At 46.7% G+C, this 17,687-nt stretch overlaps 1 protein-coding gene across 1 annotated transcript in view; it reads right to left on the bottom strand.

Annotated features, from left to right (window-relative positions):
• The window catches only part of MYO15B (myosin XVB), a 41,433-nt gene that overhangs the window by 13,107 nt on the left and 10,639 nt on the right, over positions 1 to 17,687 (bottom strand). The window contains exons 14-38 of the mRNA XM_069799071.1: positions 17,435 to 17,583; positions 17,265 to 17,310; positions 16,758 to 16,882; positions 16,508 to 16,625; positions 15,803 to 16,002; positions 15,289 to 15,382; positions 13,525 to 13,602; positions 11,889 to 11,946; positions 10,209 to 10,339; positions 10,006 to 10,101; positions 8,052 to 8,287; positions 7,789 to 7,967; positions 7,011 to 7,083; positions 6,382 to 6,588; positions 6,195 to 6,274; positions 5,892 to 5,989; positions 5,625 to 5,712; positions 4,080 to 4,190; positions 3,804 to 3,898; positions 2,961 to 3,203; positions 2,369 to 2,465; positions 1,878 to 2,021; positions 1,393 to 1,582; positions 1,170 to 1,260; positions 404 to 626 (exon numbers count right to left, since the gene is read on the bottom strand). Coding sequence (XP_069655172.1) covers positions 404 to 626; positions 1,170 to 1,260; positions 1,393 to 1,582; positions 1,878 to 2,021; positions 2,369 to 2,465; positions 2,961 to 3,203; positions 3,804 to 3,898; positions 4,080 to 4,190; positions 5,625 to 5,712; positions 5,892 to 5,989; positions 6,195 to 6,274; positions 6,382 to 6,588; positions 7,011 to 7,083; positions 7,789 to 7,967; positions 8,052 to 8,287; positions 10,006 to 10,101; positions 10,209 to 10,339; positions 11,889 to 11,946; positions 13,525 to 13,602; positions 15,289 to 15,382; positions 15,803 to 16,002; positions 16,508 to 16,625; positions 16,758 to 16,882; positions 17,265 to 17,310; positions 17,435 to 17,583 — 3,250 coding nt within the window. The remainder of the gene's footprint in view (positions 1 to 403; positions 627 to 1,169; positions 1,261 to 1,392; positions 1,583 to 1,877; positions 2,022 to 2,368; positions 2,466 to 2,960; positions 3,204 to 3,803; positions 3,899 to 4,079; positions 4,191 to 5,624; positions 5,713 to 5,891; positions 5,990 to 6,194; positions 6,275 to 6,381; positions 6,589 to 7,010; positions 7,084 to 7,788; positions 7,968 to 8,051; positions 8,288 to 10,005; positions 10,102 to 10,208; positions 10,340 to 11,888; positions 11,947 to 13,524; positions 13,603 to 15,288; positions 15,383 to 15,802; positions 16,003 to 16,507; positions 16,626 to 16,757; positions 16,883 to 17,264; positions 17,311 to 17,434; positions 17,584 to 17,687) is intronic.

Below are 17,687 nucleotides of genomic sequence, written 5' to 3' on the forward strand. Positions count from 1 at the left end.
CATCTGTTGAATTGCAGCTTTGATAAAGTAATTATGCTTCAGGTAGGCAATAAAATGTATTGTGGACTGGACCTTGATAAAGCTGTAGCCCAAAGGTCCTTTCTGGTTTTAGCTGCATTTTTCAGAGAAACCCAGCCCCTCCTTCATCATTTGTGCCTGACATCCTGCACTGCACTGGGAAGAAAGGGAAGAGTTAGAGCTGGGAACTGCCATGCTGATTACTGGGTCAGACTGACTGAAACTATGACACTCTCTCTTATTTCACACAGTCCACTCAGTCTTTGGCTGGCTGGCTGATGACAGAACATGTGCTGTGACTCTCCCAGGCCACTTAGCTGATTCCGACCCTATACCCTCCCTGCCTCCCACTACAAAATTCCACTTGGGTTAAGTCAATACTCACTCTTCCCTGTGGATTCCTGCCAGTCTTGGGTCCCAGGCAGGAGAGACGAAGACAGTGGTGGGGGAGGAGGGGGAGCAGGAGGGGTCTGGGAACCTGGTGGGGTACTCTCCTGGCTGAAGGTTGACAGGAGAGGCAACTGCTTCTCCTTGATAGAACTGGAAGCTGAGCCTGGCTTGGGCTTGGGAGGTGGAGGTGGTCTCTTCTCTTGTGGCAGGGGGGATGGCTGCAAGACAGCGAAACCATTTGACCCAGTCATTCTCTGCATTACTGTGCTCTGTCCTGACACTGCTGTTATAAATCATCCCTAGGGCAGCAGTCCAACTCTGGAAGCAAGTTCTGTATGAACAGGGATACCAGGACTTTTAAATCAACACACGGTCTGCAAACAGATGAAGATCAACCAAATCCAGGTGCAGAGAACCAAGTATTTGAGATTGAAGCCTCCAGCTGGGAAGGGGAAAAAAGACATTAACGGGCAAGACCTAGGTGCCAAATGTGGGGAACAGGAGTTCCTTGCTTCCAGATCATCCTTAAACATACCACAATAGTAATTGCTGCTCCAGAGCCTTTTCTTCAGGACCTCAAGTGACTTTACAGATTGGAGCCCAGTCTAGGACGGGCAGTGCCATGGTATGAGCTCACAGCTATCTAGTAACCCAACAAGAAATCACCTGGCTGCTACTGCACTACCAGGTAGCTCCCACCCTGTTGGAGATTGGATATACTCTGCTGAGCTCTTAAGGTGAACAGAGAGCGAAGAACTCACTGATTTGGAAGATGGGAGGTTCATCATTCCAAGCTTGGCCAGAGCCTCATTTTTGGGGTCGTTCTTCTTAATAAATGGCTTGGACACTCTTCTGCAAGAAAATGGGGAACACAGTCACAGGGGCTGCAAAGGGGTTGTGGCCACAATGGAGCCATGTGGCAGTGCTGGGATATAGCCCCACTCATCTCCTTCCTGCCCACGTGGGTGGATCCCACTGTCTCACCTGACAGGCTCGATAGGCTGGGGCTCAGGGGCTGGCCTGCTCTGGTACATTTTGATGATGTTGCGGATCTCCCGGCTAGGTGCAGGCCGTGACTCGGGTCCTGAAGGCTTCACTACAGGTGGCTCCTTCTTCGCTTTTGGTGTCTGCTTTTTTGGCTTTGGCTCAGGAGGTGGCAAAGGTGAAGCAGGAGCTATTGGGGATGACAGCTGTAATGAACAGACCGGCAAAGACGCAGGAGAAATCCCTTTATCTCATTTGAAGCTCCCTCTCTTTCACCCCTAGGCTGACTGGTCATGACCTTCCACTGCCTTGCTTTGGGATCGCAATTCCCAAAGCTCAGGCCTTTCTCTCTCTCTCCTCTCCTGCCAAGATGCAGATTCCCAGAAGAGCCAGATCCTTTCCTTCTCTGGCAATATCCTGGCTGGATGCTTCTGGAAAGTTCCTGCTTGTCAGCCTGCCTGGGTCTCCACTGCACAGCATCTTACCTGCCTCTGTTTTAGGGCTAGGCTTCTCTTCTTCCTTCTTCTCCTGCTCCTCTTCCTTTTCCTCCTGCTTTGGCTGGGGATTTGCTGGAGGGGTCCAAGTTTTGGAAGGAGGCCTCACTTTCTTCACTCGGATCTGTTGCTCTCCTGTATAGAAGGGGGGGCCTGAGCTGGTTAAACCCACAGCCAAAACCTAGCACTAATGGCATAGTTCCCACCCTTGCATCAGTCAGCAGAAGCCTATGCTTTCTAGAGGCATAGGAGGGTGTGGCAGTCACAAGCACAAAGATTTCTAGAAAACTGGCAACACAACACCTCACAATCTGAATTGCAGGGCACTGAGCAGGCACCCAAAACTCCTGCTACACACAGCACCAGCAGCTCCTGCAGGGATTAGCTGTGTTCCAGACAGGAAGACAACACCTTTTTATGCCAGGGAGGCTGCAGAATAAGGTGTTATAATGAGTGAAATTCCCAAAGTGGTAGATGCTCACCTATCTTCTGAAAATATTCTCTTTTCTGCTGGAAGGTTTCTGGAGGATAGTCATCATCATCACTGTTGGAGAACTGGTCTTCCATGTAGTCATGAGCCTGCAAAGCAGTTCACAGCATGGTTAGTTAGTCCTAGCCAGCAGATACCTCCATACTGCCCTTAAGTTCAGAGGTGATCTTCCCTCGCCAAGTTCTGATCTAGAATTTCCCCCCATCTGGGATTGTCCCTAGAGATCAGTCTCTGACTCAAGGAATCATCAACCAAGTCCAGAGAAGGGGGAGTATGTTAGAGGCCCAAGACAGCTTGCTGGAAGATATAGAACTCGGAGTGATGGTTTTTCCTATGGAATAATTCAGATCAGCTGGGAATTAATTGGTCAACACTGAGGCCAAACATCCACAGAGCTAATGCCACCAAGGTTTGATCTTGTGTCTTAGAGACTCAGCAAGCAGAGTTTGAAAGTTCTCAGTGTCATAGGTAAGGATAGCTCTCTGCTCTCCTGTCTGCCAAACCACCGTCACACTGGAAGGGAAGCAGAGAAAATGCAAATCATGAAATTCAAACCAAATTCACCACCACTTTGTTTCTCATACCGGTTCATCTGCCTTAGCTGGCGGTTCTGGAGCCTTTGGTGGTGGTGCAGCATTCTGGCTGCTGGGAGGCTTCTTGGGTTTTGGGGAAGTGGCTGGGACTGGACCTGAGGCTGGAGCTGGAGCTTGTGGTTGACTTGAGACTGTTGGCCTTGAGTTCTCAAGAAGCTGTTGCCACTGCTGCTGTTGCTGCTGCTGTTGCTGCTGCTGGGAAATGCTCATGGCTTGAAGGGTCACCTGCTGGGCCTGGAGGAAGGAATAGCAATGTCCATGAGCTCTAGGCTACTCAAAACTGACAGTCATCAGTCAGGCTTTCACTGGTAATCACAGAACATCTACACAGTCCACTGCAAATTTCCCAGTGTTATGTACAAGGCACGCCCAGGGAGTCTGATCCCATCTAGCCAATTATGCAGAGCTCCTAATAACACCCTAAAGACTCAGCTACCAGTGAGATAGCCTGGGACCTCCATGCACTCACAAGGGTTTGTACTGAGAGCAGAACACTGCAGATCTGCATCTGTAGCAAATCCCAGCTTAAAAACACATGGTAATTACAGCTGAGGCTTCTTGGGGCCTGCTCTTGTTCCTGCTACTCACTCACCTACAGTGCCTCAGTGTCCCCGTGTACACAAAGGGGCAAAAAGGGGGTTCCGAGTTTTGCAGTCTTAAATAATCCCAACTTTATATAGCTAACCCCTAGCACATCAGCACAGGGTGCTACAGAGCAGGCTTAAGGCAGGAGGGGAGCATGGTTAACCTCTTCAAACCTCTTCACAGCACATACACCAGTGCATTGCTCTTCCCCAGTTCCTGGGCCCCTCCCAGCCAGGCCCTTCCACTCACCATGAGCATGGCTTGCTGGTTGATAAAAGCTTGCTGTTGTGCTGCTAACTGATTGGGATCTACAGCTGGAACCACAGGCTGGGGCATAGCCATGGCTGTGGAAGACACACAAGTCTGCAAAAGCCCACAGGCAATCATTCCTCAGTGTCTGAGCATCAGCCCAGAGCTGATTGTTGACTATGCACCCCATCTGACACTCAAATGCATAGGCTTCATTACGACACCCACCCTTCCATCCTCTTCCCCTGTATAGTTATTGAAACACTGTGTTATTACTTGGCATAGGTGCAATCCCACCAGACACTGGCATCATAGGCATGGCTGCTGGCATCCCAATCATCGAAGGCATGGGCTGGTAAGCTGATGCTTGAGTCATTCCAGAGAAGCCTAGAGGCAAAAGACCATATTCACAGTGCTTTTGGGGAATCGCAGATGAGGAAGCCCTGATCAATCCCGCAGAGCACATCACATAGGCTGGGTGCCCCTGGTTCTCTCCACATGCACCAGCAACAGGGATATGTGAATGGTTTATCTCTTCACACACAGCAGGACACAGCAAAACTGAGGTGGAAAAAGGAAACCAAAGAGAAATGTGTGGCCTGCCAGACTTTACAATAGCAGTACCCAGACCCTGCTTCTGCAGTCTGGCTTAGGACACCACCATCCTTCATGACTGAGCATATAAATAACTCCTGCCTGTGTATGATTACAGAGAAGGGTTTCTTTTGAGGAATGGGCAAAGATCCCTGGGACTACCACCTCCATATCAGTCTCTTTGCAGCAGGTAGCAAGAGTGAATGAACAATGAGCCCTGGCCCGGGTAGCATTGTGTACCACGTAAAGGAACTGTGGAGAGAAAGGAATTCCCCTGCCCTCAGCAGTCAAGTCCCACATGAGGCCATAAAAGAGAAATCCCACTGACGGCAAAGCCAGCAGAGCAAAGGACATGGGCATCAGTCTCAGCTAGGAGTGAGTCAGTACATAGCGCAAGTCTACTGAATCATGATTTCCTCCCCAGTGAGAATGGCCCAAGGATGCCATGGAGAGATCTTCATATTCCTCACTGATCTAAGTAGCCACATGAGTGACAAACTGGCCTCAGGCCTGTGATCTGTAATAGGGCTTGTTGTGCCCCTACAATGCCTCTACAATAGCCAAAAATAGTCCCAGTCTCAGTAATGATCTGAACAGGACATTCCCCACCTTTCTGAAACAGCTGGGTGTGTTCCTACACATGTAGATTTCTCAGTGCCATTAATATATTGGTGTTTGACTCCACCCTACTGAAAATACTTGAGTCTTAGCTCCACAGAAAGGAGGAAAAGTAAAGACACTAACCACACAAACCAGAACCTCTGCAGGGTTCAGACTTACTAACCCAAGGAATAGCTAGAGATGATGGGAAACTCTGTAAGGAAGCAATAAGAAAGATTAAAACCCTCCCCTGAGAAAGGCAGCAACTATTTTGTGAAAGCACAAGGTGAATAGAGGTGAATACAGGACTTACAAGTATGGGCCTAGGGAAGAGGTAGCCTGGATCAGAAGCAAGCTACCTGTTGCCTTGACCCCAAGACCAATTCGAGAGAGAAATTAAAAGCAGAACAAAGGTGATACCCTTACCTAGCACCTTCCCCAAAGCATCTCTCTCCCAGAACCTGGGAGTAAGGAGTGCAACTTCTGATGACCTACGCTAAAAACCAATGAGTCATGAATCAGCTGAGCCCATGCAATAATTAGCATTTAAGGGACTCCCTGATTTATGCTCACTGAAGCTTATGTAGCCCTGCAGGTATTCCCAGCTGTCCCCATCCCCTTACAGACCCGTAGAAGGAAAGATTCCTCTCTGTGTGGGTCCAATCTTCCCACCTCCTTTCATGCGTCCAGTCAGAATGTCCCTGTTCTCCATATCCTGCATCAAGAAAAAACAGTTATGTGAGCTCAGAGAGAGAGACTTCACAGAGGGAGAGCCATCCAAAGGCATATCTGAGCTGACCAGAGGCGGAGTGAATAGGCAGAGGCATGCTTGAGGGAGTCACAGGGACAGGAGAGCTGCAGCGAGAAAGTAGGAGGGAATATCAAGGGACTTACTGATAGTCTGGAGCCTTGATGCAGCACAGTGCTGAAGAGATCATCCACATAGTTATCCAAGCCTACAGGGGTCCTCAGGTCATCTCTGAAGCTTGGATCTAAAAGCAGAGAGAAGTCTGGTGACAAGGCAGGTAAGGAACATTCCCCTGCCTGCAGTCCCTATTAGACAGTCATGTTTTGGAGTGGAGCCCTTCCTTGCTTTACATCAAGAAGAATCACCTGTTTCCCCCTCTGTTCTGATTCCCTGGCTGGGGCCCATCTGGCCCTTCCCAGTGCCATCCACAGTTCTGGGCAAGAGCTTACCTGGATGGAGATTGTTGAATTCTGGAGGCAAATTAGGTGGTGGAAAGGTAGGGGCCCGGATGCCTGGAGCAGGAGGGATCCTGTTGAAGAGAAAAATGAGATGAGGACAGCACAGAGTGCTGAAAGAAAGACAAACCGCTGGGTCACAGGGCCACAAGTGGTGGAGCAGGAGGATTAGGTGACTTACAAATCCAGGTCAGAGCTCTGGAAGAAGCTTCTGTCCCTTTCAGGAGTGATGGGGTACTCAGCTGAGGACTGAGAGGAACTGCTGAGGTTGCTGGCCTCCTCCATCTCTCCAATGAGGTCCAGCACAAAGTCACAGCCCAGCAGGTCCTGCCATGTGTTGCCAGTAAACATGGAGATAGACCACCCTCGAGACTTCTTATCACAGCCCCTGGTAACAGGGAGAGGAAGGAGAGAAGAGGTGTTCAGGTAGGCATGTGAAAGGGAGAGAAAGGAAAACATTGCATTCGGTTTCTTCTTGCCTTGTCTATCATGGCTTAAGGGTGTGAAGAACTATTAAGCGCCCAGGGTCAGGGAAAAACTAGAATCACTCAGGATTTGTCCATTTTTTTTTTAAATCTTTCCTCTGAAACTGCTCTGATGGATCACAGCAGTGATTCCTCTGTTGCTAAAGAGGCCTGCAGTTCATGCAGACGGAAGGGTGAAGAAGAGAGCACAGGCTGGTGTGGGTAAGGAGTCCTATTCCACATCTGACCATATAAATTCTAGCCTGCAGCCTCGACCAGTCTGAACCTCAGAACTAGTGACAGCCTCTTTCCCACCCCCAGCTCTTCTCCCATCCTCTGGCAGTACCTTGCACTCAGGAGCCAGCCTGCATACTGCTCCCCAGTCATCCAAGACTCCACCTCAGCTGAGAACTTCTCCTCTAGCACAGAAAAGAAAGTCAGTACACACAGCCTCCCCAGCAACACCTAAGCTCTGCAGGACACAGGCAGAGCCCAGCTGCAAAGTCTTACACACTCCTGAGTGGGGGCCACAGAGGACTGAAAGCACATAGAGGGCTCCACATGAACACATTCACATCCAGAATAACTGTTTGGTGGCATAGGTTGGCATTTCCAACCTGACAGCTGAAAACCCTTGCAGTGTCCTGCTTCATTTGGGCCACCACTCCGCTCACCAAAGAGCCAAAGTAGGGATGTTCTGCATTCAATTCACAGAGCTTCTGATCACTCAAGAGGCAGCATAAGCCAATATTTGAGAAGGAAGGCAGGCAGAAAGTCCCTGCAACAAAGGCAGCAGTTGCTGCTTCATGGGCTGTGCAGTAATGGATGACAGGAAAACCAGACCCATAGATATGCACAGGCAGAACAGCCCTCTGTTGAGATGGGCCCAAAACCAGAAGAATCTCATCCCTCAGCCAGAGTAGCAGGTCTCATCAGGCCCAGACTTTGGGAGGTTTGGGTTTAGACTCAGATGCTTGTATCCCCCATGGCTATACCAGCCAGAAGAAATCAGTGTTCTGATCCCTCTTTACTAAGCAGAGGGAAGTATTTTCTGAATGCTTATTTCTGCACTGGAAAAGTCCTTAGGGAATAGAATATAGCAGAAGGGCAGAAGCACAAGTTACCATTAAAAGTATGAACATCCAGCACCATCTTTCCTCTCCTCTGGTTTGCAGTCCACTCCAGCTGAGTGGGAGGGTAGGCCCGAGAGAACGTAGAGTCTATCTCAGTGTGCTGTGCTGCTGTCAAGATCTTGCGCTGGCAAACAGCATTGTAGCCCTCCATGCCATGATCTGACACAAATCTAGGAAAAGGCAACTGCATTTAGCACACTGCTCATCTCCTTTAACCTTAAGGAAAGTGTAGCTAGACCTTTTCTCCTCCTTACTTCAGCAACGGCTTCTCCAGTGCTGGTGAAGGGGCAAAGCAGCTCAGCAAAGTTGCCATCAGGACCCAAGCTCGCTGGCTGTGCTCCATGTCTGGGTTTTTCCATGTCTGGGCAACCACCTGACTGAAGATTTCGTTGCGCAGAGCCACATTATTCAAACCTCTCCCAGCAATGTAGTTGCCCAGAAGTACCTCCTGCCAGCCATGGAGATTCTTGTCACCAATGAACCGCAAAATCTAGAAGCATCCGGGGGGGGGGAAAGAGAGAGAGCTGTATCTGTAACCCTCTGTCCCAAATGGTGTTGTAAGGTGACAACCTGGGTTGTAGATACCAGGGTGTTTGTGAGCCTAAGAAGAGTAGCCAACACTAAGATAGGGATCTATTCTCAGGTTTTGTGCACCACCTAAGTTCTGGGGAATTTGGGAAGCAATGTTCATAGAGATTGGACCCTGACTAAAAGTCAGGATGACTTCACCCTCTTCTTAGTTATGCCTCTGCTCAGATACACAAGCAAGTTACCGTAGGCTATTTGTTACTGTGTCTGAGCCCACAGGCTGCCTAGCTGTAAAAAATATGTAAAGGAAATTGATGCTTAGCTGATCTTTGTGAAAAGCTCAGAGCACCAGACATGAGGAAATACTAACACCTGAAAACTGAATGTTAAAAAGACTTTGGTGTAGTTAATATTATACCAAGCAGTATGAGATGTGGTATCTCAATAAACTCCCTTAAGCAATGATTTAGCTTCTTGGCTATGCATATCAACATCTTTGATGCTTTTGTAATCTGTATTTCTCCCTTTTAGGTACAGAATAATTTCTTTCAGCCTCTACACTTCAATATGTCATTAGATGAAAATGTTTCTAAAATGTGCCATGGACAGCTTTGGAAAGAACATTTATGAGAGATGGCCTATTTTTTGTCTCAGAGAACAGCACTTCTTAGAATGGTTAATGGTAGTAAGCACGTCAGAGATTCACTGAGAAAAACAGGAGATGGTGGTTGTTTAGTTATTACAGCCTTTGCCAAAGAAATAGCTATTTTTTTTTTATTAGCAATGGAGAAAAATTGTCTTTGATCTTCAGGAAAAATAATAGTAGTCTGCTTAAACACAATCCTATTCACAAGATTTTATTGAATCTTATGCTCTTCTAGAATTGGGATCATTAGGACAAAACAAGAGACTGGTTTTAGGTATTACCTTTCCTAATGGGCTTATTTTAATTACATGTAATTCTCAAAAGGATTACCAGATTTACTTAGAAATTATCTGAAGTTTCATTCTATTTTAGAGAGTCAACATTACCATTTTTAAGAAGAAATTTATGTTTCACATCCACAGAGATGAAATAACACCATTCTCTTATGCAAACACTACAGAATTAGAGTGTCGCTCCAGGTGTAGTTTTCTCGATCACAAAGTCCCTGCCTTTTTCCAGCCTTTATACAACAGTTCACTGTCCCCTATTGTGTACTGGCACAACTGTATGCCTGAGATACAGTCAATATATTTAGTACAAACCACATCATGGAAAAGATCTGGGTTAAATTAAACTTTTTTGTGATCAACAGATAACAATAAGTGCTTGAGAAGACAGATATCCCTTATACTGTCATTGCTACTGAATCTGGAATATTGGGAAACTAAGGCTTAGCAGTCTAATTCCTATATGTCCTGCCAAATTCTGAGGCTACATCACCAGGCAATTCACTTTGATCCCATTAGTCTATGGCTGGTCTATACCTCACCAAGAACACAGCAATGCTAAGGGGCTGCATGTGATCTCTGCCAGACTGCTCCAGTGCCTAGAAGGAGCAATTTATTCTGCTCTCCTAACACGCCATGTATTGTAAGAACAGTAACCACCACCAGCATCTTGTTGTATAACGGCAATCTATTATAGCCCTTGACCTATTCTTCAACAAGGCCCTGGTCAAGAAAGATGTCTCTTACCAGTTTGTTGATCTCAAGTGCACTCTCCTGGTATTCAGCATCCAGATGGGTTAAGGGGTGCTGCAGAGGCTGACCAGGGGCAGGGAAATATGTTTTCTACAAAGAAACAAAAGGACACAAACATAGAGTTTGTTCCTGGTATTACTAGAACTAGTGTGTCTCCCCAGTAGGGAAGCAATTAAGAGATATAAAAAGATTCCCACCTGGAATTGTGACTTAATGAAGGAGGAGAAAGGATAGCTGTTGATGTTGGGTGGGAGGGAAAGGTCGTCTTTGACCTTGACTTCTGGAGGCAATGCCTCAGTTATCTGGTTGGCCTGTTCTCGGTACTGACCTGTAAGAGAAAGAAGTCTTGCATTATAGGAGTTGGAAATGCTTCCAGAATACATCCGATTCACAGTGTAACACATGGCTAACATGCATCTAACCTTCCCTGAGCAGCTATACCAGCCCCCTGGCTCCAGGGGCACGCAGTCCACCCCTGCTGCCCTAAACCCCCAAGCAGGCACATCCTCACTTCCTTGAGACCACAAGGCCTAACTTCAGGAGAGAGTTTTTACAGCTCTGATCTTTCAGACTCTCATCCCTGGGGAACAAACACCCAGAGGGCAGTCAGCACCTGGAGTTTCAATTCTGTTATGCAGAGTTTACAAGACAGGAAACACTGAGCCTGTGCAGAGATACTGCTGACAACTGTTCAGTCAATGAGTAAATGAGAGGTCTTCACGATGAGGCACCAGATGATGGATTGCTCACAGACAATAGAGGAGCAAACATCTTCCTAAATGAAGAGATTTCTCAATGCAGCGCAGCTTCTGTGCATTCCTCTATCTCTAGACCATGTCCCTGGATGCTCTCCTCCTCCCTGTTTACAACCCATCAGCTTTCATTTTCAGCAGTTACAGTGCAGTTTGTCCCCTGAGCCCCTCTAGGTAACATTGCTCACTAGACCAGGTGATAGTCCCTAGAGGTGTATGCCATGAAGTATGAGGTATCTGGGAATCGAGGACAGTCTGCTCCAATTCACAAGATCCTTTTGCCTGACTGTATCTTTTACTGTACTATACAGAAGGCCAAAGATACAGCTGTCATTCTGTTAGATGCTATACCAACATAAAGAGGCAAATCCTCTCAACCTATTTCAACTTATTACAGAGGAAACAATACTGCAAATAACTTAATGTTCAAGATCAGGTCAACAACTTGGGAAATTATTTCAGTTAGTGGTATTTTGGTGATTTGAAAACAAAACAAAGCAAAAAAATTTCCATCCCAAGCAAAACATTTCGCTTAATTGTTATATTGTTAGTTCCTGAAGCTGTTACATTGTTTCTATCTACTTCTATTTTAAAAGAAGTAATTACTTTTGAACAAGTAATTTTAAATGAAAACCCCCAAATATTTCTTTGAAAGTGCCAAAATTGCAGTTTTGACTTCTTCACCTTCAATTTCGTTACAAATTTTTGAGTAGTAAAAGATAGGTTTCAGTTCTCACAACCCAGATATCCAGCTCTGCAAGACACCTGGGTTCATTAAACAGTTTGCTGTCACACAACTTTGACCAAAGTTTTGCACCATCACTATCATCAGTTCTATCAGCACAGTTCAAAAAACGAGCTGAAAATGTAACAAAGATACTGAATTTTAATCTGGTGTTCTGCCCACTGACCCAAGTCACTTTTACGCCCTGTTGTGTTGGGAAACAATATACGTGACACCATTTGCCTTTATCATATTTACACTGCGGTAATAATACATCAAATGTAACCCAAGTGAGCGACAGCAGGTAGAACAAGCACGTACTTAAACTGCTAGAAAACAAGGAAATAAACAGTAAAGTAAAAGAGTGCAGGAAAGAGAGGGAAGGAGGGAGGATTTCTTACCTTCAGCTAACTGCAGGAGGGCAGCAAGGTCTGCAGGGATCTCCAGCAGTCCCACATCCTGTGGAGAGAGTGAGCAAGTCAGTCACTGGGGTCCCAGAAGTGAAACAACATATAAACCCTGAACTGTTCTGCTAAAACCAGGTAAAGCTGCCTTTGAGAAGCTGGCCAGAACAAGGACTAAGCATCTGAGCAAAACCAGTAATTTCTGCCTATGCAACATTCAGAAGCAATACAAATAGGGAAGTATCATATTAGCACAGGTATATGACATGGGTCAGCAAATGAGGGAAAGGTGAGTAATTCCTAAAAAAATCAACTGCCATGGGGGGAGAGTGACAGGAAAGTTGACTTTCTTTGACTCATCTCATTACTAACAAGACTGGCATTTTATACAGAAGAGATTGCGGTTGAAAGGTAAGGGCCGTTTCCTCCTACTCCTTTTTCTGCCATTTTTATTTTTCAGTATCCAAGAGTGCTACAGCATAAATAAAAATAGACCTGATTCTGATCTTTGATGCACACCACTATTTTGCAGGTTCCTAAGGAAGCTCAGATCTCTATGTGGGTAATTCAGATGAGAATCTGGCCAATAAGCCTTGATTTTTCGCTGTTTTGCACCTTGCATGATGCATGCATTTGTGCAAGGTTGGAAGTAAATGGGCCAATGCAACACAGTGTATCAGCATCGATGTCTGCATATAATGTCAGTTCAGGGTATTTCAGACAGGACTACTCAGATTAAGACACTATGAAACCAAGCCAAAGGCACAAAGCCTGAGCTTTTGGGTTTTTTGTTTTTTTTAAGATCTGCCTAGTAAAGCCTGTACTCACCAGCATACTGACATCTCTCTCCACATAAACTCTCAGCAATGCTTAAAGACAGATTCACAGCTTTTTTGATCAGTTTGATTTTGCTCATAAGAAGATACTTGACTTTAAATCTAGTTTTTCAATGGCATATTCAGGAATTGGACTGTGAAATGCCACAGTCCTGGATCCACACCTGAGGAAGCAGGTGATATTGCAAGAGCACCCAGTGCTAAGTATTCCTGTTGTTGTTACTGACAAACCTGTGCAACTTTGTGGAGGGTGTCAATTCAGATTTCCTTGCTACACACATCATAGCAAATGTATGCCTGGTCTAAACATATAAATAATGACATTAGTTAGCAGTGTTACTTATAGTCGTTGATACAGGTTAAACTTGTTACGAAGCCTTTAATACCTCCCATCCTCTACATCTTCCACAAATATATTTGTGCAGAACTGTTTCATTCCAACCTTTCACAACAGAACATGATTATCAAAAATTGTCTTCCTCCCAACTCCAAAGAATAGCTCCAGTGCTGTGAACAAATACAGTACCCTGCCTCAGGACCACTTTATGGTGCTTGACTATGCCCAGAGATTGGGAAACACCAAACTAATGAGATAGTTATGTATCAGAAGGCTCTTTATACCAGGCTAAACTCCTTTCTTGCTGCTAGGTTTCCAGTGTACATGTGGGCTCTGTACACTCTCCAGATGTTTTGCTGTTGCCCAGCAAACCTGGGCTGAGGAGGCATAGGGGAGGGAGAACACCCTGAAAGCCTGGCTTGTTTTATATCAGACTCTCCCAGACTGTTTGACAACTTACCATTCCTTGGATGGGACTGTTCTCTGTGTCACCACTGTCCGGGGACCTCCTTCTTCGTTTCCCTTCCTCTAATTCCTGCTGTTAGTAGATGAAAGGGGGATGGGAGGTGGGAAAAGATGTATATGAGGTCACTTCCAGCTACTTCTGGGGGCAGACCCCATGGATGGGCAGGAGCTGGTGTCCTGCTCCAGCAGATCAAATGACAGAACAGCTGCAGACCCTTCTTGGGACTCAACACAGTGTATTGGGAAGGGGATGCCCAGGCAGAGCCGTTAACTCTGCTGAAACACCACCTGCCCTGCACAGCACAACTCAACAGCAAGACCCTTCACCACCTGCCCAGCATCCCTGCCACACCTTTCCTCCCTTGCCTAGCATTTGATGTGTCTCAAGACAAAAGCACACAGAAGCTGTCAGAAACATTCATCTGCCTCCTCCAGCACCAAAGAATATGGTAAGAGCCTGAACATGGACAGATGAACTTGTCCGTGGAGAGGGACCCCTTTAGAGGGGGTGGGAGGAATACCAAAAGCCAACTCCCTTGCAGCCCTTTCCCATCCATTCTATTGTTCCCCGGCCTCACCACTCACCTGACTCCTACTCCGAAGATGGAAAAGGAGGGTCTCTGTCTCTCTCTCTCCTGCTTGTCTATGTTGCAGTATGGTGTGACTAGATGGGAGGTTATGAGGGTTGGGCTGAGAAAGACATTAGGCAGGCTAAAGTCCAAAGGGCAGGGCTGTGGGGTGGGGGAAAGGAGGAACTTTGCAGCAGGTGAACTTTGAGACCTTTATTGTTGTTATTGCATGTACAGAGACCTCAGCAAGCAAATATTGGAGGACCAGAAACAAATTCAGAAGGGCTGTGCTGTTGTGGTTACCTGGGAGAAAGAAAGGCTGGATCCTGTCCAAGTAGGAAGGGACAGGAAAAGGAACAGAAACACACACCGTTCTGGGCACAGCATGGCAGAAGGAACCTCTGCAGTCTTACAAGAACAACACTGACCTTAACCCTCTGCCCCATCTTTGCTAGTCATGCCAGCAGCTGTACTGGGTCCCTCCCTCGTGAAGCTAACAGCTATAGGGATGTTAGTTGCTACTCTAAGGACAAGTGGTCTGATTTCCTGTTTTCAATTTTCTTTTTAATAGCTGATGCAAAATACATCCAACCCATTTGATAGAACCATGGCGCTCTCCTGCACACAATTTTCCATCTTCTCAAACCACTGCCATCCTGTTCTCACTCCAACTGTGGGCCCAGCTGATTTGTGAAAGGCCAAGGACTTCTGCAGCCTGAGGCAGCTGCAAGTGGTCAGGGAAGCATCACTGTGGACTGAAAAAACCTTGCATTTCAGTCAGTGTCTGGGAAAACACCAGAAATTGAACTGGAGAACTAGAAGACCAGGATGAATGATTCCTTATAGCTTGAGCAGAACAGCAGCTTTTGAGGCCACAGATGGAATAAGCTCATGTCTTGTGTGGGGCAACCTCGAAAATCTCATAAACACAGACATACGAATCGGCTGCATTTGTACTACCTTTGCCAATTCTGAATTTCTTCTAGGGAGACAAGGCTCCAGTCTCTGTGGTTCCCTCTTTTGACTACATTTACATCAGCCAGAGAGTGAAGGACACCTCAGTGGATCATTGCCAAGAAACTTTCTAAAGCCATCCCTGCTCTAGCCTCACCCAGTCACCCACCAGCTCTCTCTGCTTAGAGCAGAAAGAGCTCCTGCAGTACACCTGGTCCTGAGAAGAGTGTCATTACCTGGCAGTGCTTCCTCCTTTGAATCAAAGGTCTGGAGATTAAAATCATGGTATTAAATTGCATCAAAGTCTTCTTCAGCCTTCTGTAACGCTTCCTAGAGGGATGTGAAAAGAGAAGAATTGCCAGTGAGGGAAACTTCAACAAAATTTAGGCAGACTGTGGACTCAATTTGAGGGTACAGGCCAAACAGAACATTAATACAGTCAGCCAGTCTGGATTTGGACTTACTGTGTTAAGCCTGGTCCTCTCTTAGATGTTTTCCCTACATTCTTTACTCTAGCTATGACAATATCAGCCTTAGCACAGGCAAGTTACTGTAACTGTTTTGACAGCAGCTGTATTTCCCCCGAAACCTCTGCTTAATATTGGGAACCAGGCTGGGAAGTCCCCTCCTCCACCTTATTGGAAAGTAACAGGATGCCCCCCTGCAGACCAGGCCAGGAGCCAACATGAGGAGGGGCCTGGCCAGGCACATCCCCACCTTGCTGTCCTAGGCAAGGACAAAGGGCTGTACCTTGCCTGGCCTTTGACTCCTGACCTTGCCTGGTAACCTCGGAAGTGAGCCTGAATGATTATGACTTTCTCCTGGAGGACATGGAGGCGTCTGCGGCGAAGGAGGCATCGGAAGTTCCTTTGCAGAGTAACAACGGCCCAGCTCTGCCTCTGGTTCCGTCGTCTCTCCAGAAGCTGCCTAGCCTTCTCCTTCAGAAAGACCTGGTCAAAGGGAATAGCTGCTGACCCACAAGGAAAGCTGCCAGCTTCTCTAAGAATTGATCAATAATAAAAGCTGCTGGTTTCTCTCTTTATAGCCTTGAAGGCCCCCTGCTAAGGAAACTGCACTGCCTTAATTGGGGAGGGCAGGAGGTGCAGGTGCAGGTGACAGAGATGGATGCATTTGTGGAGGACAGGGAATCACGGAGTGATGAAGGTTAGTAGGCAGGAAAGATAGAAGCCCAGATCTCCTTCAAGGATTGCTGGGTAGACAAAGGAGTTGGCCACGCTACTACAACAGCCTGGAGCCAGAGTGTCCCATTTCTTTATCTGAAATGCTAAAAATCCCTCCATCATACTTGAGACAAGAGGTAAAGCAAAAAGGAGGTGAAGGCATGCAATGTTTTCCCTCTTTGGGCAGGGAGCCGAGCTGCTCTCTGTCTGTTGACAGCCAGCAAATAGATGGCTGGTCCTGTGCAATTAAGATGGGATTCTCTATAGGCATCACCTTTGTTACTCCAATCTGATAGAGATCTGAGGGGCTCCCCACCACATGAGACAGCACTGCCACACAGACTTCTCTCTCCTCTAAGCAGTTGTGCCTTTGCCCAGCCAGGAGACCATACCTGGAAGATGAGATGTTGATATGACAAAAGCCAGAGCTGTAACTGGAGTCCTCAGAGAAGAACAAATCACAATGTGCTGACAAGTTCATCCAGGCTTTGAGTGGCTGGGGAATCCCAAGTACACCACTGTACCTGCCTAGGAAGTTCTGGAATGGAAGACGGACTGGGTATCCCTCCTTTCTAATGTGGATAGCCTCCAGTATCCCAGAATGTCGCAGCTGACAAGTGACATACTCCACATCAAAGATATTTGACAGCTGTGAATATAAGGCAGAAGAAAAATGTAAAACAAGAAATAAAGAAAGAAAAAATAAAGAAGACAGAAGGGAGAGATTTTAGAAAGGGTCTCCTTCTATTGTCCTGTCCTTGAGTTAGATCTTGCCATGGTCTGTGGGCGATGGAACACAAAACTCAACACATCCTTTGGTGTCCAACTGACACTGGTTTCTTATTATCCAGCATATGATCTGCTCATATGGCCACAGGGAAGTGTGAGAGACAGAGAAAGGGGAAGAAAAGTTTCAAGCTATCAAATGAAGCAAAAAAGTCCAAATCCCAACTGTGAAACGAGAGCTGCTGGAAAGAAGTAGACTTCAAGGAACTGAGGGACTCCATAAGGAGGTCAGGGTGCTGCCTTACCTTTTTGGGATTAGGGGTGATGCACCGAATGAAGAAGGCATGGCTCCTACAAAACAGAAGGAAGAACTTTTGATCATCCTCTTCTCTGTGCTGACCTGGGAAGACTTTACACTCTTCTGGGTGCAGCAATCAGCCCAATGCAGGGACGGCACTAAAACAGTATCTCTCACCTTCTCAGCTTGGCTGTGAGGTCCTGCAAAGACTGCTGGAATTTGGACACCAGTGTGGAGGCCTGAGGCTTGAGCCCTTTGCCTCTGGCCCCCAGCTCCCTTTGCTGACTATAGGCAGCTTTAGCCTTCTGGAAAATGTGAGACACCACCTGCAAAAGCAAAGAAATGACCAAAGCCCCCTGAACTATATGGAAAGAACAATCTCTTCTACCTGAAACTGGGGGGGTCATTCTCCCTTGCCCCTAGCAGTACC

The sequence above is a fragment of the Haliaeetus albicilla genome, chromosome 12 (assembly GCF_947461875.1).
Source record: "Haliaeetus albicilla chromosome 12, bHalAlb1.1, whole genome shotgun sequence".
In the NCBI taxonomy this organism is placed as follows: domain Eukaryota; kingdom Metazoa; phylum Chordata; class Aves; order Accipitriformes; family Accipitridae; genus Haliaeetus; species Haliaeetus albicilla.